This window comes from Parambassis ranga, unplaced genomic scaffold (assembly GCF_900634625.1).
Source record: "Parambassis ranga unplaced genomic scaffold, fParRan2.1 scaffold_22_arrow_ctg1, whole genome shotgun sequence".
Lineage (NCBI taxonomy): Eukaryota > Metazoa > Chordata > Actinopteri > Ambassidae > Parambassis > Parambassis ranga.
This window is the reverse complement of record NW_021144778.1, coordinates 1,984,321-2,011,437: the sequence shown is the minus strand read 5'-3', so window position 1 is coordinate 2,011,437 and position 27,117 is coordinate 1,984,321. Positions and strand designations below refer to the sequence as shown.

The 27,117-nt window shown below is 43.0% G+C and overlaps 1 protein-coding gene and 1 non-coding gene across 2 annotated transcripts in view; both read right to left on the bottom strand.

The window, feature by feature from the left end:
* LOC114430266 (NACHT, LRR and PYD domains-containing protein 12-like) overlaps positions 1 to 8,822 on the bottom strand; it is a 9,640-nt gene extending 818 nt beyond the window's left edge. The window contains exons 1-8 of the mRNA XM_028398585.1: positions 8,796 to 8,822; positions 8,529 to 8,705; positions 7,706 to 8,074; positions 5,855 to 7,625; positions 5,591 to 5,764; positions 3,695 to 3,868; positions 3,208 to 3,381; positions 2,336 to 2,382 (exon numbers count right to left, since the gene is read on the bottom strand). Of these exons, the coding sequence (XP_028254386.1) occupies positions 2,336 to 2,382; positions 3,208 to 3,381; positions 3,695 to 3,868; positions 5,591 to 5,764; positions 5,855 to 7,625; positions 7,706 to 7,982 (2,617 nt within the window). The 5' untranslated portion in view covers positions 7,983 to 8,074; positions 8,529 to 8,705; positions 8,796 to 8,822. The remainder of the gene's footprint in view (positions 1 to 2,335; positions 2,383 to 3,207; positions 3,382 to 3,694; positions 3,869 to 5,590; positions 5,765 to 5,854; positions 7,626 to 7,705; positions 8,075 to 8,528; positions 8,706 to 8,795) is intronic.
* Positions 8,823 to 21,362: 12,540 nt separating this feature from the next.
* Positions 21,363 to 21,454, bottom strand: trnar-ucu (transfer RNA arginine (anticodon UCU)). The gene is given in 2 exon segments: positions 21,363 to 21,398; positions 21,418 to 21,454. It is a non-coding gene; the product is annotated as a tRNA-Arg (tRNA).
* Positions 21,455 to 27,117: the final 5,663 nt, after the last annotated feature.

The following is a 27,117-nucleotide window of genomic DNA, read 5'->3' as shown; positions in this document are numbered from 1 at the left end:
ATACACACGCATGCACGCACACACACACACACACACACACGCACACTCACTCACACACACTCACACACACACACACACACACACACTCTGATTTTCAAAATAAAAGCCTCCAAATCATTACAGACCTTACTAGGCCTGGTAAACTACACACAAGCCACCCAGAAATATGCAGACACACACTATACACACCTGCCAACACACAGACACACAAACATGGATTTTCAAAATAAAAGACCCTGCACAATAACAGGATATGGCTGACGTGTAGATTTTCAAAATATATATAAATTATACATCAAATCGACCGGCTCAGTCAGGACTACTACCCTCTGAGGTTTGGTAGCGATCGGATAATCGGTGTTTGAAAAAATCCAGAAAAACTGCGATCGACCCTCCCCACAGGCATCAAATCACTGTCAAAACTTTGAAGGCATGGCGTTTGGGCATGCTTTCACACAGAACCTTCATTCAAAATGTAAAATGTAGATAAACATTAGACCTCTGACATATTGAGTCCCCATGTCTGTGCCACTTTTTGTTTTGACAGGCAAGCCACTTAAGCTGACCTAACCCCCCTCATAGGAAATAATGGGAAACTGGTGAGATCCCTGACAAAACCCAGCTAACTTTGGAAGCCTATCAGTCTGGCATGCCTCTACACAGAATATTCATTTCAACTGTTAACTGCTCATAAGGAGTTGGACTTTATCATACTGAGTCCTCATGTTCATGTCTTTTACCAAACTTCATAAAATAGCAGCCAAAGTCACATCCACATCTTTAGGATTTCTCCATTCAGAATGAATGGAGAAGCTTAGGGCCTATTAAACCTTATATAAAACCAATCAGAAACACTGTAAAAGCATGAAATGTCATCAGTGGCATCTTTCACATATGCCGGTGATGCTGCATTGTGCTGAAAATCAGGGCGTTTGTAGCAGATTGGGAAAAAGGGAAGAAGCGGTGCAGGGAAACATGGCGGATAACGTGTTTTGTTACTAATTGATTACAAACTTTAAACAGAGACCCCGTGTGAAACTTATTTTGGTGGTAACTCGTTTTCTTAAACAGTGGCGTTTCTCACCCTAACCCTAACCCTAATAATGCTGCTCACAGCTCAGTGTCTCAGTGTCTTCACTCTTCAGTCCATCAGTCCAGTCTGACCCTTTGGATGAGATTCTTTGTGTCTGAGTCCTGCCTGCTTTTGGACTGTGGAGCTGTTTCTTCCTGTGTTTGGACCTTTTCAACCCTTTGTGGTCTCTTATTGGATTTTGTCCTTTGTCTGCTTTGGTTGTCTCTGTTATGTCCCAGGCTGAGGGGAAACCCACACACAGCATGTCTGCACCTCCCCACTCATCCTCACTCTCAGATCGGCAGCTACACAGGCTGGTTTCAGTGTTAGGCTGCAGTTCATGAACTCAGAGCTGAGCAGTGCCCAAACAAACACAGAGACACTACAACACACTAAAGCTAAAGAGCTAAAGAGAAAAAAGGAAAACCAATGACAAAGCTGGAACCTAAAACTCCTGCTGGGGAGTAATAAACTCCAGTAAACACGAAACGTCACTAGGGTTGACAGATAGGGGGGGCTAATCACCAATAACCCCCCCCCCCCCCCGGTTGAATTTTTTTTTTTTTCCGGGGGGAGGGGGGGGGATTTGCGTAAGAAACACAAATAAGTATAACGAAATACATATTTACACATTATGTTACAGCAAGCAAAACATAAGAAAAGCTATATACATAAAATTGCGTAAAATAAACTACCGATTTTATGCAATACAATCAAAAAAGAGTTTACAGATTAATAATTACTGCACTGAACTATTATTGCGTTCAGAGCCGCTTTTCAGACGTGTAGACGACTCAGCTAGTTAGTGGAGATACTTCTCTTGTCTTCAGAAGACATCTTTGAAAACCACGTCAGAGGCACAAGGCTCTACAATTGGATATTTGAGCCCCTTGTGATATCGCTCGATGGTCCGATTGGACACTGACTTGCCCGTAGAATAATACAGCCAGTCTACATCACACAGACATGCCTGAAGTGTCCTCTTTTCGAGGAAAGAAACAGAACGTCTCTAGCTATTACTTTCCTGATATATGAGCGACTTTGTAAGACATATGCTCTCATATCGTATACGACGTGGTCAACTCCGAAATAATCAAGCCCCAAATTATAGGGGGGCTTTGGATTGTTTTAGGGAGGCTGAAGCCCCCCTAAAATAGGGCTAGCGACGTCAACGCTGCCGAGGCTGTGCTACAACAGCTCTGATGGACTGATAGAACACTGACTCATGCACAATAACACGAGGAAAGACTGAGTCAAACTTACACTTCCTCAGCCCAGGTTTTAACCACTGCTCTCCACCATGCTCCACCCTGCAGGAAGAAACACAGTCAGAATGATTTTCTAACCAACATGAGTCCAAACTGCTGATCAACATGAAGCAGAGTTCCTCAGTTTGTCAGAGACACACAAACAGACTGAAACTCATCTGTGTCGACTCCAGAAGAGTCTCTCCTGATCTGCTCTGTGTTTATTCATGTCCTCCATTCTGTGAAATATTGCTCTCTGTCAGTGCTTTACTGTAAAATCCTCTTCATGCATCAACAGTGTAGGTTTGATCTCAGCATTGTGCATTTATCCAAAGCAGCAAACAAGCCACACTGTCTCTGACTGTTTGTTCCTTTCACTCTATATGCAAACACAAGCCTGGTTCACATGTGTCATGGATGGAAGAGTTTCTGACACACTTCAAATAAATACATTCACTCATGTCTGTGTGTAGTTTTTACAGTGATAATATTGTAGTGTCTCCCTGCTCTCTGTCTCTGACTGAAGGAACTCCTTCTACCATTGTGTTGTTGTCTCTGAAGCTTCACATATGGATTGTTTCAGGAACATTTGTTTGTGGAAATAATTCAGTGGTTCTTACAGCTGAGGACATTAATAAGTAGGGCATCATTTTGTATTTGATCTGCACTAAGTGTGACTGAAAATCAGTCTGTTTGTATTTTGACATGAAGAACGTGTATAAAGAAAAGTGAAGTTAACATGATGGACACTTAATGATGGAGGAAGATGAACATCAGGGATCAGTGATTATTTCTTCTCTGCAGTTTCAGTCCATTCATCAACAGCTGTGGATATATGAGCTAAACTGACAGACTGAGGAGGACTCATGCTCTGTGGTCTCTGTGTACCTGAGAGTCTTCAGACTACAATCTGGACTGTTGAGTAAAGCAGACAGCAGCTTCACTCCTGAGTCGCCTGGATGATTGTAGCTCAGGTCCAGCTCTCTCAGATAGGAGGGGTTGGAGGTCAGAGCCGAGGCCAGAGAAGCACAGCCCTCCTGTGTGATCAGACAACCTGACAGACTGGAGGTACAAAACATGTCATGAACTCAAGAAGAAAGAAGGAAAATCCAACAGATCTTCAACATGAACATGAAGCAGAATTTAACTGATTGTTACGTGCTGGTACTCGTTTGTTGTGTGTGTATGTCTGTTATGTGTGTCTCTTTGTTTTCTGTGCAGGTTCCCATGTGCACTTCTGGTGAACCAAGTGGACTCAGCTGTTGATGATCCACTTGGTTCACCAGAAGTGCACATGGGAACCTGCACAGAAAACAAAGAGACACACATAACAGTCATTAACGTAACACAGATCATCAAAAAGCTGGATCCTGACCTGAGAGTCTTCAGTCCACAGTCTGGAGTCTCCAGTCCACGAGACAGCTGCTTCACTCCTGAATCCTGCAGGTCATTATTATCCAGGTCCAGCTCTCTCAGACTAGAGGACTGGGAGCTGAGGACTGAGGACAGAGCTTCACAGCTTCTCTCTGAGAGGTTACAGCTGCTCAGTCTGAAAGAAATGCAAATGAATCCTTACTGACACATTAGTGAATGACTGAATGAGCGAATGAATAAATGCATCAATAACCAGTTACAAAATTTGTTCTAATTAATGAAAATCAAGGTGCTTTTACTAGAGATGGGCGATCCTGAAAATTCCAGCATTTATCCGATATCTAGTAAATACAGGGCCAGTATTGCTGATACCAGAACAGTTTCTTTTAATTAGAAATTTAATCAGTTGATCATAATTAGGAGAATAACACACAAGAAACATTTGTTAAGTAAATCAAGCTGCAAACAAAAGTGCAGAACTGTATATGTGTATGTATTCTGTTATATTCTGTTAGTCACTTTTTTCTGTTAATTAATCAAACATTAATTCACCTTGTGTTCATTTCTATTTATTTTTTATATTTTGCTCTTCTTATGTGTGCTGTTGCTGTTGTAACACTGTGAATTTCCCCTGCAAGGGACTAATAAAGGATTCTTCAGAATCTTATCTTATAACTTGTATGAAACTATAACTTCACAATCATGCCAGTGATGCTCCTTGTGACAGCCATGGCTGTTTGTGAATAATCTAGGTGAAATAAAATAATGAAGATCATTTTTTAAAAGTTTAAAACCTATCTGCATGTAGCCTAAATATAAAGAATCAAGATCCTTCAATGTTTATCACAAAAGCATAGTTATATTAAGCATCATTAGAGCCGCTGTGGTAGACCTGTCTCAATTGAAATATGTCAGTTCCCTGTTTGACTAGGAGGTGGAGCATGTGGTGTTGGGGAGGTATAAGAAGGGAAGGAAGTAATCACTTGGGGGGGAGGAGGGGGGGTTGGCTGGAGGAAGCACACAGTTTTTCGACCGTCAGGTAGTGCGTCATGATGTATTTGATTTTATTCAGCGTGTACGTCGGACATGACGATGTTAGAATAAATATGCACTTCACACTGCAGGAAGAAACCACCAGCATTACAGCAACAACAGCAAACTAACAGCACGCAGTGACTGGTTTATTTTTACAACAATATTGAAATACATATATAAACTTATATAATTTGTTATTAGATATATTTTTGAATTTGCGTAATATATGGTCACAGTTTACTCATTTTGCTAAAATCTTATCACCACACTCAGAAAGACACATTAAATAATGCTGCAGATTACTCAATCTAACGTTCACTTCTATAAATAAGCTACCTAGACATTGATACTATCGATATTTAGATCGATTCGCCCACCCCTACTTCTTACTTGTGTAGAATTCAGTGCACATTAGTGTCAACATGAACATGAAGCAGAATTTAACTGATGATCAAAAAGCTGTATCCTCACCTGAGAGCCTCCAGTCTCTCTAGTCCACAAGACAGCTGCTTCACCCCTGAATCCTGCAGGTCATTATTATTCAGATCCAGCTCTCTCAGACTAGAGGACTGGGAGCTGAGGACTGAGGACAGAGCTTCACAGCTTCTCTCTGAGAGGTTACAGCTGCTCAGTCTGAAAGAAATGCAAATTAGTTGTTATTAATGAATGAAGGACTGAATACAAACCAATTACACATTTTGTTGTAAATAATGACAATAAAGATATTTTTACTTGTGTAGAATTCAGTGCACATTAGTGTCTATCTGAAAGCCTCCACATGTCAACACATGAACTGCATGTAGAAAAGCTTCAAACATAAAGTTAAGATATGCATTTAAATGATCAACCACCAGATCCTGACCTCAGTGATTCCAGACCACAGTGAGCACTCTCCAGTCCAGCACAAAGAAGCTTCACTCCTGAATCCTGCAGGTCATTGTTACTCAGATCCAGCTCTCTCAGACTAGAGGACTGGGAGCTGAGAACTGAGGACAGAGCTTCACAGCTTCTCTCTGAGAGGTTACAGCTGCTCAGCCTGAGAAAAAATAGCAATGAACACAAAGTCAATGTTTTATTGTTCATATAAAAATCAACCATGTTTGAAATGGTTCATAAATCCACCTACAGAACTTTGTTGGAGGCTTTGACCACTGGCAGCAGCCTCAGAAGAGCCTCCTCTGAGGCAGAGTATTTCTTCAGGTCAAACACCTCCAGATCTTCTTCTGATGACAGTAAGATGAAGACCAGAGCTGACCACTGAGCAGGAGACAGTTCATCTGTGGAGAGACGTCCTGATCTCAGGGCCTGTTGGATCTCCTCCACTAGAGAACGATCATTCAGTTCATTCAGACAGTGGAACAGATTGATACTTCTCTCTGCAGACACATTCTCACTGATCTTCTTCTTGATGTGCTGGACTGTTTCCTGATTGATCTGTGAGCTACTTCCTGTCTGTGTGAGCAGGCCCCGTAGAAGAGTCTGATTGGTCTCCAGTGAAAGGCCCAGGAGGAAGCGGAGGAACAAGTCCAGGTGTCCATTTGGACTCTGTAAGGACTTGTCCACAGCACTCTGTTGGAGATGTTTTAGTTTACGTTTGTGTCTAAAGATCTTAGACAACCAAGATTGTTCCAGCAGGTTGACAGCAGAGTTGATGAAGGTCAGATGGACATGAAGAGCAGCCAGAAACTCCTGAACACTCAGATGGATGAAGCAGAACACCTTGTCTTCCTCTTTAAAGACCTGTGTGAACACTCCTGAGTACACTGAGGCTGCTGTGATATCGATGCCACACTCTGTCAGGTCTGATTCATAGAAGATCAGGTTTCCTTTCTGCAGCTGGTCAAAAGCCAGTTTTCCCAGGGACTGAATCATCTTCCTACTCTCTGGACTCCAGTGTGAATCTGCCTTAGCGCCTTCATCATATTTGACCTTTAATTTGGTCTGAACCACCAGGAAGCGGATGTACATCTCAGTCAGGGTCTTGGGCAGCTCTACTCCCTCTCTTTTTTCCAACATGTCCTCCAGAACTGTGGCAGTGATCCAGCAGAAGACTGGGATGTGGCACATGATGTGGAGGCTTCGTGATGTCTTGATGTGGGAGATGATCCTGCTGGCCTGCTCCTCCTCTCTGAACCTCTTCCTGAAGTACTCCTCCTTCTGTGGGTCGGTGAACCCTCTGACCTCTGTCACCATGTCCACACAGTCAGGAGGGATCTGATTGGCTGCTGCAGGTCTTGTGGTTATCCAGAGGTGAGCAGAGGGAAGCAGCTTTCCCCTGATGAGGTTTGTCAGCAGCACATCCACTGAGGTGGACTCTGTGACATCAGTCAGGATCTCATTTTTGTGGAAGTCCAGAGGAAGTCGACACTCATCCAGACCATCAAAGATGAAGACCACCTGGAGGTCCTGAAAGCTGCAGATTCCTGCTTCTTTGGTTTCAGTGAAGAAGTGATGAACAAGTTCCACCAAGCTGAACTTTCTCTCTCTCAGCACATTCAGCTCTCTGAAAGTGAATGGAAATGTGAACTGGATGTCCTGGTTGGCTTTGTCTTCAGCCCAGTCCAGAGTGAACTTCTGTGTTAGGACTGTTTTCCCGATGCCAGCCACTCCCTGTGTCATCATTGTTCTGATTGGTTCCTGTCTTCCAGGTGAGCCTTTAAAGATGCCTTCTGGTCTGATGCTTGTTTCTGGTCTGTGTGCTTTCCTGGATGCTGCTTCAATCTGTCTGACCTCATGTTCCTCATTGACCTCTGCAGTCCCTCCCTCTGTGATGTAGAGCTCTGTGTAGATCTGGTTCAGAAATGTTTTTTTTCCTGCTTTAGCGATCCCCTCAAACAAACACTGGAACTTCTTCTTCAGGTTAGACTTCATTTTTTGTTGACAGGCAGTGAGGATCTCTGACAAGACAGCAAATTGTGTTATACATGTGTCACTGTATGAAGAGACATCCTCACCTGTGGACAGTACCCTGACTTACCTGAAGGTACTGAAGGGACGTCTTTGAGGTTCTCCATGAGATCATTCCGCCTGATCTTCACCAAAACCTTTTTCATTACTTTAATAGAGTTCAGATGGTAGGTCTGCAACATCTGGTCCACTGTTTTCATCCGCTTTGCTTTTTCAAGTTTATACTTTGGGATCGATGGGAAGTCTTCTAGAGTTCCATTCTGGTACATGTACCATTTAAACTTTTCAAACTCCTCTTCTCCTAATTCCTCCAAAGTCTGCAGAAGTATCTCTGGAGGACGTGCCATCTTGAGAGGTCTTCAGTGGTGTCTGTACTCTCCTGGTTCTGCTGTCTCCCGCTGTGACCACAGGGTTCAAACAGGTTTAAACTCCTTGAGTCCTGTAGGATTTTCAGACATCAGAGTACAATTAACTGCATTGTAGGAATTATTTAATTTATGTTACTTAGTGCACACACATGAAAAACTGTTAAGCAGTCACATGTTTACCTGCACTGGTCTTGTACATACTAGATGTCCACCGATATCAGTTTTTCATTGCAATTTATCTATCTTTATACAATACACAAAATACACCCAAACGTTCCGTCCTTTTCTACACTTACAGTGCTAAATGTGACACTTTATGGGTAAATAATCCAGGGCATTGAAATATAAGAATATTATTACTATAAAATAACCAATCAGCAAAATTAATCGACCATCTGATTAATTGGTCGACCTCAATTGCACGATGTCCAGCATCAGGCCCTGGTTCAACCATTGAATAATAGTAGAGCAATGAAATGAAGACTGACATGGAGAAGTATCAAGGTCAGTTATTGGTAGTCTCACCTCAGACAGGTTTTGGATGGAGGGTCACACTGATCCATGCTGCTCCTCAAACACACTTACACCTGTAGAGTTTGAAGCATCTGAACTCTGTGCAGGATGTTTAGTCCTCATTGGGAACAAACGTACAAAGGAAGCTGCTTCCACTACACTTCAGTGACTCTGCGGACAGTTAAGCTGCTGGTGATCAATAATAACACAGAAACATTGATCTACACCCTGAAACACGAGCTGCTGGAACAAAAGGAGAAAACAGTCAGAGAGATTTACCTCAGAGCAGTGTGCAGACGTCCTCCTCCTTCAGCGAGGCAACTAAAGTAACAGAGCCTGTGACATCACATGGTCGTCTCTTGATACCTTGGCACAAGATAAGACATAAGATAAGACTTTATGATCCCTGCAGGGAAATGAAGTCATTACAGCAGACAGTGCACAATGTACTACCAGGGTATCATAAAAACAGAAACACAAAGATAAGTAAAGGGCAGGGCTGGACTCTCCCTTGGGGTGATGTTGTTAAATGTCATTATTTTGAAAACACTAAAAAGGTTTAATTACAATAACTGTTGTGGTCAGTTAATCATGGCTGCCTCTGAAAATCATCAAGTCTGGCACTAGGCCTGCCCCTCTTTGTGTGAATGTCATATGATGATAGACTGTTATATCGAGGCTTGTTCATCTGTAAGCATTACAGTGCATTGTCTATGGACTCTGATTTCATCACAGGTAACCTAATGGTGTTACTGTTACCAAGCGCAGCGAGCTAGCTAGCTACAGGTCTAGGTCAACATTCCTGACTATATCGTTTCAAGAAGGCTGCAAAGAGCATCAATCTACAAGATGGAACTTCAACAGCAGACTTGTAAACACAATCTTTTTAAACCTAGATGACCTCATGGAGTGTTTTGATCACATCCTGACATCCAGCTGTTTTGACAGCAGCACAGTGAGGGAGGCACCTGCTTTCTGAGGATGTTGCAGGATGATGACTTCAAGTGAGTTTTTACAGTTACATGAAGGAAGGTCATGCAGGATTTATACTCAGTATTGTACTTCTAACTTCTAATTGTTTATAGAGTATTTCCCAGCTTTCACATGTTGGTACGACTCATCCAAGTGATATTCTGTTGTTTTAACCACATGTGTCCGGGGCACACTCTTAAGGATACATTCAGAGTCAGCATAATTAACCTTGAGCTTTAGTTTTCAGCAGTTAAAATTAATGATTAACAGTCCTGCTCTAAGTCCAAGGTCCAAACTTCAACTTCTTTTAGAGGCGCTGAGTCAGCTCTCATTGATATGGAGGGTGTAGTTTGTGCTGTTAGTGAGCTGTGTTCATGTTCTGATTATATCCTCCACACCATTCATTTGAAATATTAGTAAGCTAATAAAAACATACAGCATGTTATTTATACAGACAAAAAGCACTGTATAAATAACACAAATGAAAGATGATTGTTTCTTCATCTTTCTAATTCTAGCATTCTAGCATGGACTAGCTCACAAAAAGTGCCCTTAAAATTCAGATAATATGAACAACATGAACTGCTGCAACAGTGAAATTTCCCAGCTTGGGATGAATAAAGTATTTCTATTCTATTCTATTCTATTCTATTCTATTCTATTCTATGAACAACATAAACAGGTGTTTATGTGTTTATGTCCTCAACAGCTGTCACCACATACAGCTGGGAAAAGAAGAAAAAGATCCCAGCACAACATGTAGGCCATGCTAACATGTACTGCATGTGACAACAGCTTCGTTGTCATACAGATCACTACAGGAAATCTTCCCTGCCTCATGCTGTAAGACTGTACAACACCTCATCTCTGTGCCAGAGACAGGCTGACTGCTGTGACTGACAGGTTTTTGCACAAGTTTAGGTTTTACTTTTAACTTTGAAATGCACACTTGATTTTGTACCTATCTTTTATATTTGTATTTGCTGTAAATAATGTTTATACTGTTTATTTCTACTGTCTGCTGAGTGCCTGTACCTTTCCCAGTTTGGGATAAATAAAGTATTTGTTCTGTTCTGTTCGAGTAAAAATGATAAACTCAACTGATGTCTTGTGAGCTTTCTGACCGAAGCCCTGCAGCGGAGAATTAGTGGTTAAATATATTATTATGCTGCAGATTATATTATTTCTTGGGCTCTATGCTCTAAGTGTCTTAAAAATATGTGATTTCCTTTATTTACAGTGGTGCATGTCATGTGACTTTACTTATACAACATGTATGATAATGTTCTGTCTCCTCTCATTTCCAGACTGTCTGGAGGACACACAGAGTGGACATGGGTCACAGAGTGCTGCTGCTGTTTGTGTCTCTGCAGCATGGGCAGCTGCTCCTGCTCCACTCGTCACCGGCTGATTGTTCACACCTGTGATCAGTCATCAGCCAATCCTGCTGCAGCTTCCATCTAGTATATGTGTCCAATGGAAGCTGAGCAACATGTCAGCTACACACATAGAAACACTACACATAGTTTGTCATATAAATAACATGGATTGAATCATGTTGTACAGTCAATGGAAACAAAAAGCACTGAGAGTAGTGCTGGTAGTGCAGCGGTGGATGGAGGCTGAAGTGCTGCCACCTAGTGTCAATATTTGGTATTAACTCTGACTACATATTCCACCTTTAACTCTCTGCCATATATACTGTGCCATGTGTGAAGTGATAATAAAATGTGAATGTGAATTTATTGTAAAGAACTTTACTTATTATCCCTGTTATAAGTGAGCAGTGTGTGTGTGTGTTTGATGGAGTGTGTAATGTCTGCTCAGTGTTACTGATGCTGCTGTGTGTGATCTGAAAACTGATCAAACTGTGATGTGTCTGATGCTGACAGAAGAATCAGAGGTCAGACAGTCGGATCCTCCTCTGTGACACCTTTAACATCATATCAGAAATCTGTCTGCTTCTGGTACATGCAGCTGATCACCAGCAGGGGGCTCACTGCTTTGCTGTCACTCAGTGTAACAATGGAACTGTTAGAATGATGGTGCGGCTCACACAGGTGTGTGTGGTTGAGGTTAATCAGTGCAACAATGTCAGCTTCTCTCTACAGACTGTGAGAGAAACAGTCTGACTGAAGACAGGAGGAGGCAGAAATGTCACTGTGTGGATGTCAGCTGCCAGAAAACACCACAGAAGAAGAAGAAGAGGCAGAGGAAGAAGAAGAACAGAGAGGGGAAAGTGTTTGTGGTGACGGTGGATTGGAGTAAAGCTCAGCTGCTACAACAGAACAGTTTCTGAACACATGTGTAGCCACCAAAACTACACCTGGTACAACAAAGGATCACAGTGAGTGGAGGACCAAGGCTGGAACCAGAGGACCAGAGCTGAGCTCTGGAGGCCAGAGAAGTCCTCCTGATTGAAGCTGAAATGAAACAGTCAAGATGTGAGTGAAGTCCAGACTTTCTGCTTTAATTCAAGTGTTTGGACAAAAGTGTGGCATTAACCATTCGGGAGCTGTAGACATTTTCATACACACACATTTCTGCTGGCTCATATATAATGGAACAAAGGGCTGACAAGCAGCTGCATGTCCAGGTGAGTCCTGTTCCTGGTTCCTCCATGACTAATCCAGCAGATCAAAGTCCTGGAGGTGGTTCTGAGTGCTACATTTACATTTGGTAGCTGTTCACTGGAGCTCTGAACCCTTCATCAGGTGTGCCGTGTGGAATGATCCCATCACACTTCATCGGTATGAAGCGTGTTATTGAGTTATGGTAAATACTTACATCTATGCCAGCCACTTGTGTGGCAACATGTCGTCCCAATCTTATATTCATGCAGCCATATTGTGTTCTATATACAGCTATACAGTTATATCTCATTTTAGGAAGGTATGGTAAGTTTTTCTTGATATTTCAGCTAATTTTGAGGTAAAGAGAACCAGAAACAGATGAAAACATGTTTTATAATAAATCCCAGTGGAGCAACAAGACGTATTATAAGAGTAAGACCATTCACACAACTCCTCAATTTAAGAAAAACTAAACAAGAACAATGAACACTTTTTATTATTATTATTTCATTGCTGCCATCTGTACCTGACAGAATTGGTTCATATCCAGCATCTTGTTAAAATGACAGCAGACTGGTCTATAGAACATACAAATAATACAAATAACCATGCTGTAAATGTGCATTGTCCACAAACAGGACAAAATGACCCAAAATGGCAAAAAATGAAATGACCCTTGCTTCACCTGCACCCTGAATCACAATGTAGCAAAGAACATGCTTGTTCAGTATACTGCAGCATCAGCATTTGACTGACTGTTGATCTGCTGTTTCAGATTAGTGTTACAGTTATTTTCATACAGAAAGAACAATCACGAAACAACGAAAACCACCGAGGCAAACCGGTTAAAAACTGCACCTGTTACAGCCTCTCAGATGAGGCTCTGTGTAGCCCAAGCACAGCTGCCAGGTAATATTTTGTGGGGACATGTCCCATCCTTGTGAGTAGAACTATAACAGGGAGTGGAATCTAACAGATCCTCAGATGTTATGAGTTCAGTTGCTTGTGCCATGTTTGGCCTCTCTATTGAATATGCCATGTAATTTCTATCATAGCAGACAGTATTATGCTGCTGCAGCTCAAAACAATATAACGACCAGTTAATTACATAGATGTTGCTCACGAGTCCAAACTCAGGTAAATCACTGGAATTAACAGCAGTTACAAGTAATGTCTTCTCCGTACATATTAATTACCATTTAGATGAATCCATTCAACAGACACTGCATTGTTTGTGTCATCATTTCCGAGGAAAGCCCTTGTTTTTCTTTCAAATATGACATGCTGCGTATTTCTGAATCTGGTCCCGATGCACACTCATTGAAAAACATTGGGTGTTCAGGATGACTTACATTTTGACAACACTCATACATTTGATTATGCCTTACTAAAGACCTTTGCAGCCCACTGTTTGACAAAACAATGTATTGATTCAAACCTCATGCACATGTGACGGACCATCGGTCCCAGGAGTTCTATCTGCGATGGAGCATGAATCAGATATAAATATTGTTATCAGGGAAAAGACATTTCAGATGTTTTAAATGCTGTTCAGTCTCTTTAACCTGCTAATTGTCTGTAGACCAATGACAGGAGCAAACACCATCTGAACACTTTCTATGAGTTCAAGGATGAATTTGTAGTACTCAGTATCTGTAGCTGTATCAATAATAAATGAACAGTCATTTGGCCTGAGGATTGCTTCAGTTTACTGTCACTTGAAGCTAATGTGCTGTAAGCTATAGGGCTTGGTTTGTCTCTGACATCAAGCGGAGAGTAGGGAAATCCAGTTAATGCAGTATTGAGGGCATCCAAGTCTAGTTGACCTAAAAGAACTGAATGTTTAACACACACTTTATTTCTAATGGAGCAATGCCTTCAAGAATTACATGCATCATATCCTGAGGTGTTTGTTCAATCAAGTTAAAGGCTGGAAATTCTACCAGCTTGCTCTTCCTGTTGATGCCAAATGTAGTCTTTAAACTGTTCCTAAGATCCTCTGTATTTGCTTCTCAATGTCACTGCACTGCCGAACATGTCTTTCTAGTGTCCTTAGTTCAAAGTTGTCTTGGTCAAAATACATTTGCGTGTCCTTAAATGAACATTCACACTGCCGGCACTTACTCTAGGCGAAACCAACAGCCTCTTTAAATCCACAAAGCTCGTGTTGTGCTAAGGTGTCTCCACATATCGACACTAATGCTCCAGATATTTCACATTCACCAGCTGCAGTCTGAATATTAACACCATCATATAGCATTTTCAAGTCCTCATACAACCTGCCCAAAATTCCATCCACTCCACAATCAGACAACTCACTCTTCTTTGCAACAGCCAGTAGACGGATTGCAGCAGGTTTTGATCTATATTTTGGATGAATGTTTCCTAATGTGTAATAAAACATCAGCAACTTATTCTGGGAAGCATGAGATCCAAGTGCATTGCAGATTTCAAATAATGATCTGTAAAGCAGAAGGTGGGGCTGAAAATAAAGGCTGTGATTTCATGAGCTCTCCATCTATGATGTCATAGAGAGAGCCACTTCTGTATTTTGGTGGCTCATCTGTCAGTTCTAACACTTTTGGATGGGACAATATCTGTTCTGAACTTGTAATCAGAGGTATGTAATGAAAACATTCAGGAACTGTGGCAAGAACCCTTTTTGTCCCTTTTTCCTGCAGCAGGCGGTATAGCCAACAGAAAGCTCCTCTGACTCCACACACTTGACATTGTTCTTAATCACATTGTCCTGCCTGTATGCTGTCCAAACAGATGTGAATGGATCCTCAATCCGGTCCAATACTGCCAACGCTTCCTTTTCAAGTTCACTTCCCTGATGTTGAAATACAGTTTGTAGCTGACTCCTCAGACTAGTCACCAACAGAGCTTGATATTGCTGCATTGCTGCCAAGACATCATTCACACCTCTGCAGAACAGACAAGAAATAAGAGCAAATTAAATACAAGCAGTCCATGTTTTTAATTTATTAGCATGCAATCTCTATTACAAAGTGTATTATATTAACATCAACACAATGATGCTATTTAACTCATTATTAAGGCATTCAAAGTACATTCAAATCCTAATTAGATAGCAGAGAGCAAATACAAGGAATTATTAAACATCACATCTCATAGAGAAATATGCTGCAGCTCATTGACTAATAGGGTCACTGTAAATGTATTTTTTATTTTCAATATATATACACAATATTTGAAACACAATGTTTTCAATTGCAGGCATCAGCCCAGATGTGCACCATTCAGTGAGAGTTAGGCTTGTCCTTGACATGCAGATAATCAACAGAGCCACAAATCAAAACAGATGTAATAATGTTGTATGTAGACAGACCTGTGAAAGATGGTGCTTTCTCTTGCAGTCAACATAACAGCAGTAGCTTGTCTGGTCAGACGGTTACACCTGATGTCCTCCTTAAAAAGAAAATCACTGTTCCTCCACACAAAACATGATGCTGTTATTAAACTGGACAGGACTCACCTCTGACTGACTTGATGCAGAGAGTCTACAGGAAGACATGACCCCCTGTTTCCAGCACTGCTTCATCCGTTCGCTCACTGGTTTCCCCCGTCGCTCTCGGACTGTATGCCCACACGGTTCTGTTCACCTGATGAAGCTGCTGTTGTCTTCTCTCCCTGTGAATGGTTGCTGCCATGTTCAAGGTGTTCGCGGTGGTTTCTTCCAATGTGACCATAGTGAGTTGTAGACTCCATATTCTTTGGTGCATCCATCAATTCCACAAACAAAGTCCGGACTACGACTATGAGCAGTATTTATATGACTCAGTAAAGACTTGAGAGTGAGAGCTACAAACACAAAGCAGATAACACTGAAAGAATAAATAAAGATAACGTCTGGAAGAAGGAGAACAATAAAGAAGTATGAGCAATAACAATAGTGGAACAATGCACTAGAACAGTGCGACAGGGCAATGCTCTAGTGCATTGGCCCACTAATGAAAAAGAAACAGCTGAATGACAAGAGCAGTATGAAGTCATGACCTTAAAGAATAGTCTGTGAATAAACCATATGAAAGGTCAGAGGCTGGAATAAAACCATAAGACTATAAAAAACACAGACTGTGTGATTTGAATGTGGAAAAGTAGTAGTAGTAGTTTAGTAGTATATAGTTTGTATGCCTCTGTGTGTCAGCTTGTCACCATGGTAACAGCCCTGGCTGCCTAATTAAGCCCTAATTAAGACACCTGTGTGACACCTGGCATCAGATCTGATCTGCAGATTTGACAACAATGTATCATCAGCCAAATAATACCGTGTACTGTAACTTTAATTAGGCTAAACTATAGAAACATCAAGTCAGTCTTTACACATGCTGTCCTAAAGGACACACCAGGTTTGCTTCTTCTTTTTATAATCATCAAAGTTGATAACCTGAAGTGTCTTAAACATTTTACAAATACATGCACTAAATTGTGACGATTAAACTAAAGAAATGATGCTGTTATTCTATATGACCAGCAGGTGGCAGAAGAGACTAAGAAACAAGCAGCCTATAGGCCGACTAGCTTGGCTGCTGACAGTTGGCATGGAAGGAGCCTCTCCATAGGATCCTTTACTTACCTTTGAATCTTGTGCCTGACTTTGTATCAACGTGACATCATTATCTTATTAGTTTGATTGCTGCTAGGCGCAGCGTATCTTCAGCATACATTGACCGATTTCAGCCATTCAACTATCAAAATGTTGTGCATGTTATGTAATATTAAGTAATTTCTGCATCATTTTTAACAGTCTATGGAGGAGCCTTCAAAATCACCTTCAACTTTGACATGTCACTAGTTCCACATGCTTTCAGCTACAGAAACCGTTCATACATCATTCTGTTCAGCTCTTCAAGGGCTACTAAACTTGTATTCGGATTTGTTAAGTTTCATTTTCAAAATATTAATAAAAATTCAAAAGCCATATAACATTGAAGTCTTTGAGAGAGCCCTTCAACGAGGGTCATCTGCCAAATGTATCTCCTCCTACATATTTTAAGCTACAGACTCCATTTTAGTCTTAAAACACTCATTAGGGGGCAACAGTGGGGGCAACAGTGGCGCAGTGGGATAGCAGGGTTGGTGGTTCGATCCCAACTCCTCTCTAGTCACTGTTGTGTGTTCTTGGCAAGCGGCAACCTTCGGGGCTCAAAGTGGAAGCCCATGCGGAAGTGTCAAAACTTGTAATTCACGCTGCAACAGCTGGGGGCTGGCTCCAAAAGCGAGTCATTTCCCATAGACTCCCATGTTAAAATGGCCGACTTCACAGCAGAAAAAAACATGTTTACAGCCTGGTACAAAAAACCACTCTGGTCTCAGATGATAGGTTCTCTGCTAGTGTCAATTGTAGGGAGGGTGAATTTTTTTACAACTCACTCGTTTCAATGGTATTCGGACTTAAAATTACGCCTAATTATGGGCGTTGCCGCTTGAGTGACAGACAGTTGACGTATCACAGCGTGAGTTTCCTGCTTCCACGATCGCCCGCCCCCCTAAACCCCGCTCGTGCTCCCCCTCTTTGTCCATATTCGGACTTTTAGTTGACGTGACGCTGCCAACATGGCGGCGGTCATCAAGTCCCGGAACCTCCCACTGAGCCTCAAAACGGCTCTTCAGAAACAAACGGGTGACGTCACGGAGGCTCTGTCCATAGTTTTTACTGTCAATGGTTCTTGGGCAAGACACTTCACCCTAGCCTGTGGCGCGCCTTGCTAGTCATTGTATGACACTGCTTGTGCAGCAGCTGTAACGAATTTCCCCTCTGGGATTAATACAGTATCTAAAATAAAAAAATAAAAGATGCTGCTCTATCAAACTTGTATTCATAATTTTCTAATTCCGAATACAAGGCTCTCAAAGTAGGAGTGGTTTTTGAGGTCTCCTCTGAGTTTAACATTAGTGTGTATTGTGTGGAATGATCAAAGGCAGAGTGGATGATGTCATCACTCAGAGTGGAGAGAGGCTGAGGAGATGCCTAAAAAAATCTCTCTAACCTGCGCTTAGACCTGCACCGTCCATCTAACTGGGATAATTTGTATATCAGTTCGAAGGAACACTCGTTAGCTTTCTGATGGTGTCACTCTTTAAACTGAACACCAAACCGTTTTGCCTTCACAGCCGGTCATTCTTCCATTAAGACATAATGTAAAACCAAAAACAGAGAAGCAGCCATATTATCTAACTCACCACCATATCCACATCTTTGACATCACAGACATAAAAAATATACCCTGTTGTAGAGCAACTTGTTGTGATTCTGGCGGTGTCCTTATTTTTTGTCTGAAGGCTTCGGTTTGGACAAAAAGAGAAGTTGTTTGGAGGGTACAACCCCTATTAAAATACATGGGATCTGCCCTGAGAGGAGTGAAAGGAGAATCACACAGGTGTCTTAATTAGGCTTAATTAGGCAGGCAGGGCTGTTACCTTATGAGAAAATCAGACCTGGTTTATAATTGAGGCCTTTATATGTCCAAATCCATAATGTAGTGATGTCCAAATGAAGCAGTGAAGCAGTATTGAACCACTTTATCAATTGTGTCGAGTATGGGTTCATTCATTCAAAGCTTTGTTTCAGTGACCTCTAGTGGTGAAATAGGACACAGTGTCTTAATTACGTGATGAGTGTAACCAGGGTGTGTGATGTTCATATATTTTAGTTAAGACTGATTACCGGTAATTGAAACTTTTTGTTGTTCTTGTTCTAGTTGTCGTGCTCCTCTTTCACTTCTTTTGTCTGTTTTTTCTCCACTATCTCCAGGTGACATCAGAGGCCATAAAGCATCACCTGAAGGAGGCAGAGGGGGACTCCTTCTTTGTGTATCTTGGGTCCATACAGGCGTGGAGTGGCTTCCCCAGGATACAGTCGGAAGTAGAGCTTGCGGTTGATGATTTGGTCTCAGTTCTAGAATGATTGCTGCTGGGAGTTTGAGCAGACAGCTGTTTACAGGGTCTAAGTTGGAATAAAGATTAATCCTGTAAATGCAAACATCCAATCTACTGAAGTTCAAAGATGTGGGCTCGTCCGGGATTAGAACACAGGACCTGTGAGGAACTGGAACCACTTCTTCGTCTGAACCATGGGGATGCCAATTTATAACACCTGAAACCACCTCCACTGTCTGCACACACAGGAAGTTCACCCTGAATCAATGCTCTCCGTTTCAGTTAACCTGTCTGCACAGAATTATTCTCTGTAACAACATGTAGAGCCCGGATAGTTCAGGCTAATTTTCATATCTGTCCAATGAGAGACAATTATCAGAGGAGAGGTTCTGCTTCTCAGGAGGGTCACACCCTAATACAAGACCACTTCCTGTTATGCAACAAATAAACTTTATGATTCAATGTTGGGCTAATGCCACAGCCACAAAAAGACATTTCTCCCAGCTGCTAGACAGCAAGCCTTATCTAGACATGGAGGACAGCCTCCTCATGGAGGACAGTGATATGCAAAGTGTTCAGTCTTTGTTGACACAAAGAAATCTTTGCACGTATCTTTACCAATGTCAAACTGCTGACAGTCGGCCGGGTAGAGGAGGAGAAGAAGACCCATGAGAAGCCTTTAGTTTTGTTTGGACAGTAATACTGGTGTCCTTTCTACTTTCTCTAAAAATCCAGGGCTCACTTTGCAGATTTCCAGTCAGCATGTTGTAACTGAATAACTATCAGAGTGTATCAGAAGGAGAAGTTACATAAAGATAGAATTTAAATCTCTCTCCTAAATGACACCTTAATCTGGGATTAATAATGAGTATAAAAGTAGCTGAAGACATAATTTATTAAAGTATTATAACACATACCTCCTTTATAGGGGCTGTCTTGATAACTGCCTCTCATTTCCACCTGTTGTCTGCTCCATTTGCACAACAGCAGCTGAAACTGATCCACAATCAGTGTTGATCCTAACTGGACAGGCTGGTTTCACACAAGTGTGACTGACTTTTTGGGGCAATATTATAACAAATACTTATGAGACATTATATAAAAAGAAAGGTCAGTGCATCATGACTTCAGCTCCATTCAAAGCTTTAGGAGGCTTCATGGCCTCCATCACTCCATAAGATCTGTTCTGCATCTCTGACATGTGCTGGGACGTGGTGGCTTGGATGTTTCACTGCAGCTCATCTAGGAATAATGTGTAACACATATATGAACATCAAGCTGATCATGTCATGCTAAACTGAGTCCTTGGAAGAGCAGAAGCTGTGAACAGACCTCATGGAGCAATGGTAGCACGTCTGAGATCAGAAGGTTGCATGTTCAAATCATGTCAGGGTCGCTGGTTTTATGTAATTTAGTCCTCTTTCTGTTCACACCAGGTCCACTAGAGCTCTCAGACTCCTCCACTGCACTGAAGTCTGGGTAGTTTTCACTTGAAGCAGAATGTCGGCTTTCTCCTGTGTTTTCTGGTTAAATTACTGCACATTCAGGGAAAACAGAGTTAGAGTTAAATAGAGCAAAAAATCCTGAGTCATCGATCTGCATTCGTTTAGAGGGCCGAAAGGGAGCAAGTGTGAAAACACCCTAAATTTTAATCTTTAGTGGGACCAACACTCCCCCGAGTAGCTTCTTCAGTTCTGCAGTGACAATGTTCTTCCTCAGCCAGTTGTTGTCTTTGTCTTGTTGTCTGTGGGTCTTGTTTTTGTGGCTTTGATGACAGCCCAGCTGGGATAGTCACAGGTTTGCAGGGCCTTCCTGATGTGATGTTGCTACTTCTTCTTCTCCTCTGAGCTGGTCGGTACAGTTTGAGCTCTGTGCTGCAGCCATTGCGACAGCCATCGCACCTCAGAGTGATCCAGCAGTGCCTCATGTTCAGCAGCATACAGTGAGCAGCTTTAATCTCTGGATTGACAGACTTTATCTGCGCAATAACTTGCAGAACAGAAAGTCTTCCAAAATATCTCCTTTCCAGGGATAGCACACCAAAACTATCAACTGAGCAGCACTGGAGATGCTCTGCTCTGTCGATTCATCCAACTGAAAGGAAAATTTCTTACATGATCACAGTCTATCCAGCAGCTGTGCCTGAATGTCAGCTGAGAGATCTTCTGTTCTCCTCCTCACCATGTCATTTGAAAAAGGTACAACTTTCAGTTTATTAGCTGCCTCTGTGCCAAGCAAAATCTCACACCAGTCAGATCTCTGTCCACCTGTACGGTCACAAATCCGGGGGCAGAGACGCTGTTTTCCGGGATGTCTGGGTGCAGTCCTTTTTTTCTAGCTCTGGACAGGAGCTGTATCCACCCTGAAGGACGGCGCCACAGGAAGTTAAAAGGCACTTTGACTCTGGTGGGACTCGAACCCACAACCTTTGAATCACTTCTCCTGTGTTTATGTAGAAGTCCAATGCGCTATCCATTGTGCCACAGAGCCACAGAGCAGTCCATTTGTTTGTCCTAGAATGAAAGGCAGAAATCCGGAATAAGCAGCAGCATTCCAGAATAGTCAACAGAATTCCGGAATTATACGTAGAATTCAGGAGTAACAGTCAGTATTCTGGCAAGTCAGCAATCCAGAAGGGAAGGCAACATCAGCAGTGGCTCAGTGGTAGAGCAGGGTTGTGTGTCCTTTACCCACATTGCCTCCAGTGCTGGTCATTGTATGACACTGCTTGGCAGCAGCCTTAAGCAATTTCCCTTCTGGGATTATTAAAGTATTTTTTAAAAAAAAGTCAGCATAACAGAGGTTACAGCATCACTGAGTTTCCCCTCAGGGAAGCTGCTTTTTACTGCCACCCCTGGATATATGCAGTCCAGTGCAGTGCGGCATGCTCTGTTCTGTACAATGGAGAAACCAAACAACTACTCCAAAATCTGGCCTTCAATGTTTGTCAAAGTTTGTCTTCAAACAAGATGCTTATGTTTAAGGCAAAAGCTGTGACAGAAACAAGTTCTTCTTCAAAGATACACAACTCCAACATCTTTGTGAAGTTTGTGGACGACACAACTGTGGTGGGTCTCATCTCCGGTGGAGATGAAACAAACTACAGGAAGATGTTGATGAAGATTCTCAGTCATCCAGGTCATCATATGTAGAGAAGATTGAAGCAAGGCGTCTACAGGAATGAGGTGCACCTTCTGGCCGAGTGGTGCAGAGACCACAACCTCTCCCTGAATGTGGAGAAGACAAAGGAGATGGTTGTGGACTAAAGGAGAGCACACAGTCAGCACACCCCTCTGACCATCGGCGGGGTTCTTGGGTGTGCACATCACTGAGGACCTCTCCTGGACTAACAACACTGCATCCCTGACCAAGAAGACACAGCAGCGCCTCTACTTCCTCCGCAAGCTCAAAAGAGCCAGAGCCCCTCCCTCCATCCTGTGCACCTTCTACAGAGGGGCTGTTGAGAGCATCCTGTCCTGCTGCATCACTGTGGTACGGAGCCTGCACCGCCACCTGCAGGAAGACGCTTCATCGCATAGTGAGAGCAGCTGAGAGGATCATCAGCCAGGACCAGCAGACTGAGGGACAGCTTCATCCACCAGGCTGTCAGGAAGCTGAACTCTCTCCCTGCTGTGCCCCACTTTCTCCCCCTTCCCTCTACAAAAGAACCCCCCCAAGTTAGGAACTCTGTGCACCAGCCACTTTACCCTGTGCATTCTCTTGCACCCTAGTCATGTCATCCAGTCTCATATAAGCTGCTATAACTTAAACCATTCCTGGACTGTTTACATTATGCCAACTGCACTGTCTTGCACTATACATCTTTTGCACTCTTACTGCATTGTGCCTTCATTTTTGTGCCTTGTATTTTATGTGTGCCTCATTGTAGGTGCATTTTTTTACACTTACACAAGTTTTTAGTTATATGTTATATATGGAGTGAAGAGTAACGCAATTTCGATTCTCTGTATGTCCAGCACATATAGCAGATTTGACAATAAAGCTGACTTTGAATTAAAACGAGTGAGTTGTAAAAAAAATCACCTCCCATACAATTGACACTAGAAGAGAACCTATCATCTGAGACCAGAATGTTTTTTGTACCAGGCTGTAAACATGTTCATTTCTGCTTTCATTTTAACATGGGAGTCTATGTGTTGATGAAGATTCTCAGTCATCCAGGTCATCATACGTAGAGAAGGTTGAAGCAAGGCGTCTGGACTTGTAGAGTTTTCTAGAAGACAGAACAAAGGGCTGTCAACCAGTCCCCCTCCGGCAGTTTCATAGTCGTTAGCCAGTCGTTAGACACACCTGGCCCAGTCAGCCAGAACATCACAGGTAAGTATGGAAACATTTAGTGCTATTGTTTTTTAAGTTTTTTAAGTTTTACCCAGACCCACCCACTGAGGTCTGTAACCACATATAAACCATGTTTCCCCACCAAACAGTTAGAACTGATGAAGCTGCTTGGATGAGCAGCGAAACGTCTTCTAGAAAACTCTACAAGTCCAGACGCCTTGCTTCAACCTTCTCTACGTATGATGACCTGGATGACTGAGAATCTTCATCAACATGTTGCCAATCACTTTGGGAAGGACACCCTACGATTGGTGAGGGAACATGAAAAGACCTCTAGGAAACTGGCAGACTACAGGAACCACCTACGCTTCAGCCTGAGATGCAGACAGGAAAAGTTAACCCCGAACAGCCTACGTCTCGGATCCACTGTCAAGGGCCACAGAGCAGACACCATCCTGCAGAAAGCCCAGAACCAACTCCTCAACGAAAGGATCAGACAGATCAACTTCACCATAGACGCTCTCTTGGTCACCACGGAGCAGACAAGATCACAGCTTGCCACCCTCCTACCCAGCGAAGTCATGGATGAAGTCATCAAACTGACTGAAAAAGTCCAGACAGCACAGCACACCAGGGGTAAGGAACGACAAAAACGCAAATTCCATAAATTGAAAACTGTTTCCTCTGTTAAAAATGCAGCTAACCTTCACACATGGAGGAGGGAAGACCACTCACTGCCACAACAGGACACCCAGGACAAATGGGTAAAGAACCTTTCAGACAGACAACTGAGCCAGCCAGAAAAAGACGTGTTGGCCAAAGGACTCAACTTTGCCATCTCGCCAGAGCAGATTCCAGTGGTGGACCTCATCACAGCCACAGAGTCAGCCATCAAGAACAACAACCTGACAGACACAGAAGCTGAGCAACTCCGCTTGAAGGTCACATCCACACTCTCCACTGCTAAAGCACCGCCATCCAACCTCTCCAGTGATGAAAGGAAGGCCCTGATTGCACTACAAAAGGACCGGGACATTACCATCTTATCAGCAGACAAAGGAAGATGCACAGTGGTGCTCAACACACAGGACTACCACTCCAAAGTGACAGATCTCCTCAGTGACACAGCCACATATGAGACACTGAAGAGGGACCCCACCGGAAACTACAAGAAGAAACTAGTCAGCTACCTACAAAAACTGGAGAAGGACCAAATCATCAACCGCAAGCTCTACTTTCGACTGTATCCGGGGGAAGCCACTCCACGCCTGTATGGACTCCCCAAGATACACAAGGAAGGAGTCCCCCTCAGACCCATCGTCAGCAGCACAAACTCAGTCACATACAACGTGGCTAAGCACTTGGCTGAACTCCTGACACCACTGGTAGGTGACACACCACATCACATCCACAACTCTCAGGACTTTGTGAACAAGGTGGAGAAGATCCAAATGGACCCAGACGACACCATGGTCTCATTTGATGTCACCTCCTTGTTCACCTGCATCCCTACATCAGAAGCCACAGAGATGGTAAGGACGTGCCTCACACAAGACAGCACACTCAAGGAGAGAACCAACCTAACGCCAGACCACATCTGTGACCTGCTGGACCTCTGCCTGACCACCACTTATTTCCAGTACAATGGGAACTTTTACAGACAGAAGCACGGCTGTGCGATGGGATCACCTGTGTCTCCTATTGTGGCCAACCTCTACATGGAAGAAGTGGAGAGAAGAGCCCTGAGTTCCTATCCTGGAACCACCCCCACCCACTGGTTTAGATATGTGGATGACACCTGGGTTAAAATCAAGACCAACGAAGTGGAACGGTTCACAGAACACATCAACGCAGTGGATAACAACATCAAGTTCACTCGCGAGGACACTAAGGACAACAATCTGGCCTTCTTGGACTGCACAGTACACATTGAGGAGGACAGGAGCCTCAATGTGGAAGTGTACAGGAAACCCACACACACGGACCAGTATCTGTTGTTTGATTCACACCACCCACTGGAACACAAACTGGGAGTCATCAGGACCTTGCAGCACAGAGCACAAACTGTACCCACCAGCTCAGAGGGGAAGAAGAAGGAGCAACACCACATCAGGAAGGCCCTGCAAACATGTGGCTACCCGAAGTGGGCACTCATCAAAGCCACAAAAACAAGACCCCCCAACAACAAGAAGAAGGACAACACCAGGCGGAGAAAGAACATCTCCATTCCATATGTGTCAGGAGTATCAGAGAAACTCCGCAGGATCTTCAACAACCATGACATCCCGGTCCATTTCAAACCTATGACAACACTGAGACAGAGACTGGTTCACCCGAAGGATAAGATTCCCAGGGAGAAACACAGTAATGTGATATATGCAGTCCAGTGCAGTGAGGAATGTTCTGATCTGTACATTGGAGAAACTAAACAACCACTCCACAGAAGAATGGCTCAGCACAGGAGAGCCACCTCCTCAGGACAAGACTCAGCTGTTCACCTCCACCTCAAAGACAAAGGACACTCCTTTGAGGACAACAATGTTCACATTTTAGACAGAGAGGAAAGGTGGTATGAAAGAGGAGTCAAGGAAGCCATCTATGTTAAGCTGGAAAAACCTTCCCTTAACAGAGGTGGTGGCCTCAGACATCATCTTTCTACCACATACAATGCAGTGATTCCATCCATTCCCAGGAAGTTTGCACATAATCACAGTAAGAACAAAGGGCTGTCAACCAGTCCCCCTCCGGCAGTTTCATAGTCGTTAGCCAGTCGTTAGACACACCTGGCCCAGTCAGCCAGAACATCACAGGTAAGTATGGAAACATTTAGTGCTATTGTTTTTTAAGTTTTTTAAGTTTTACCCAGACCCACCCACTGAGGTCTGTAACCACATATAAACCATGTTTCCCCACCAAACAGTTAGAACTGATGAAGCTGCTTGGATGAGCAGCGAAACGTCTTCTAGAAAACTCTACAAGTCCAGACGCCTTGCTTCAACCTTCTCTATGGGAGTCTATGGGTAATAACACACGTGAATTACAATTTTTCACACATGTCGTAAACATTCCAGACTAGTGGTTAAGACCTTCAAAACTCAGTGTGTAACATTGTTGGTAAAAACTGTTTGCTTTGGCATGTTTGTAGAGAAGATTGAAGCAAGGCGTCTGGACTTGTAGAGTTTTCCTGAAGAGGTTTCACTGCTCATCCAAGCAGCTTCATCAGTTGTTGATCTGTTGGTGGGGAAACATGGTTTATATGTGGTTGCAGACCTCAGTGGGTGGGTCTGGATAAAACTCACAAACAATAGCACTAAATGTTTCCATAATTACCTGTGATGATCTGGCTGCCTGTGCCAGGTGTGTCTAATGACTGGCTAACGACTATGAGACTGCTGGTAGACAGCCCATTGTTCTTGCTGTTAGCATGTGACTTGGAGTGAAACTTCCTGGGAATGGATGAAATAACTGCTTTGTATGTGGTAAAAAGATGAGGCCACCACCTCGAGAAGGTTTTACCAGCTTAACATAGATGGCTTCCTTGACTTCCTCTCTGTCTAAAATGTGAACATTGTTGTCCTCAAAGGAGTGTCCTTTGTCTTTGAGGTGGAGGTGAACAGCTGAGTCTTGTCCTGAGGAGGTGGCTCTCCTGTGCTGAGCCATTCTTCTGTGGAGTGGTTGTTTAGTTTCTCCAATGTACAGATCAGAGCATTCCTCACTGCACTGGACTGCATATATGATATTGCTGTGTTTCTCCCTGGGAGTTTTATCCTTTGGGTGTACCAGTTTCTGTCTCAGGATTGTCCTGCAGTGGAGACTGCAACCTTAACACAGCGCCTTGGACGAAAAGCAGACTT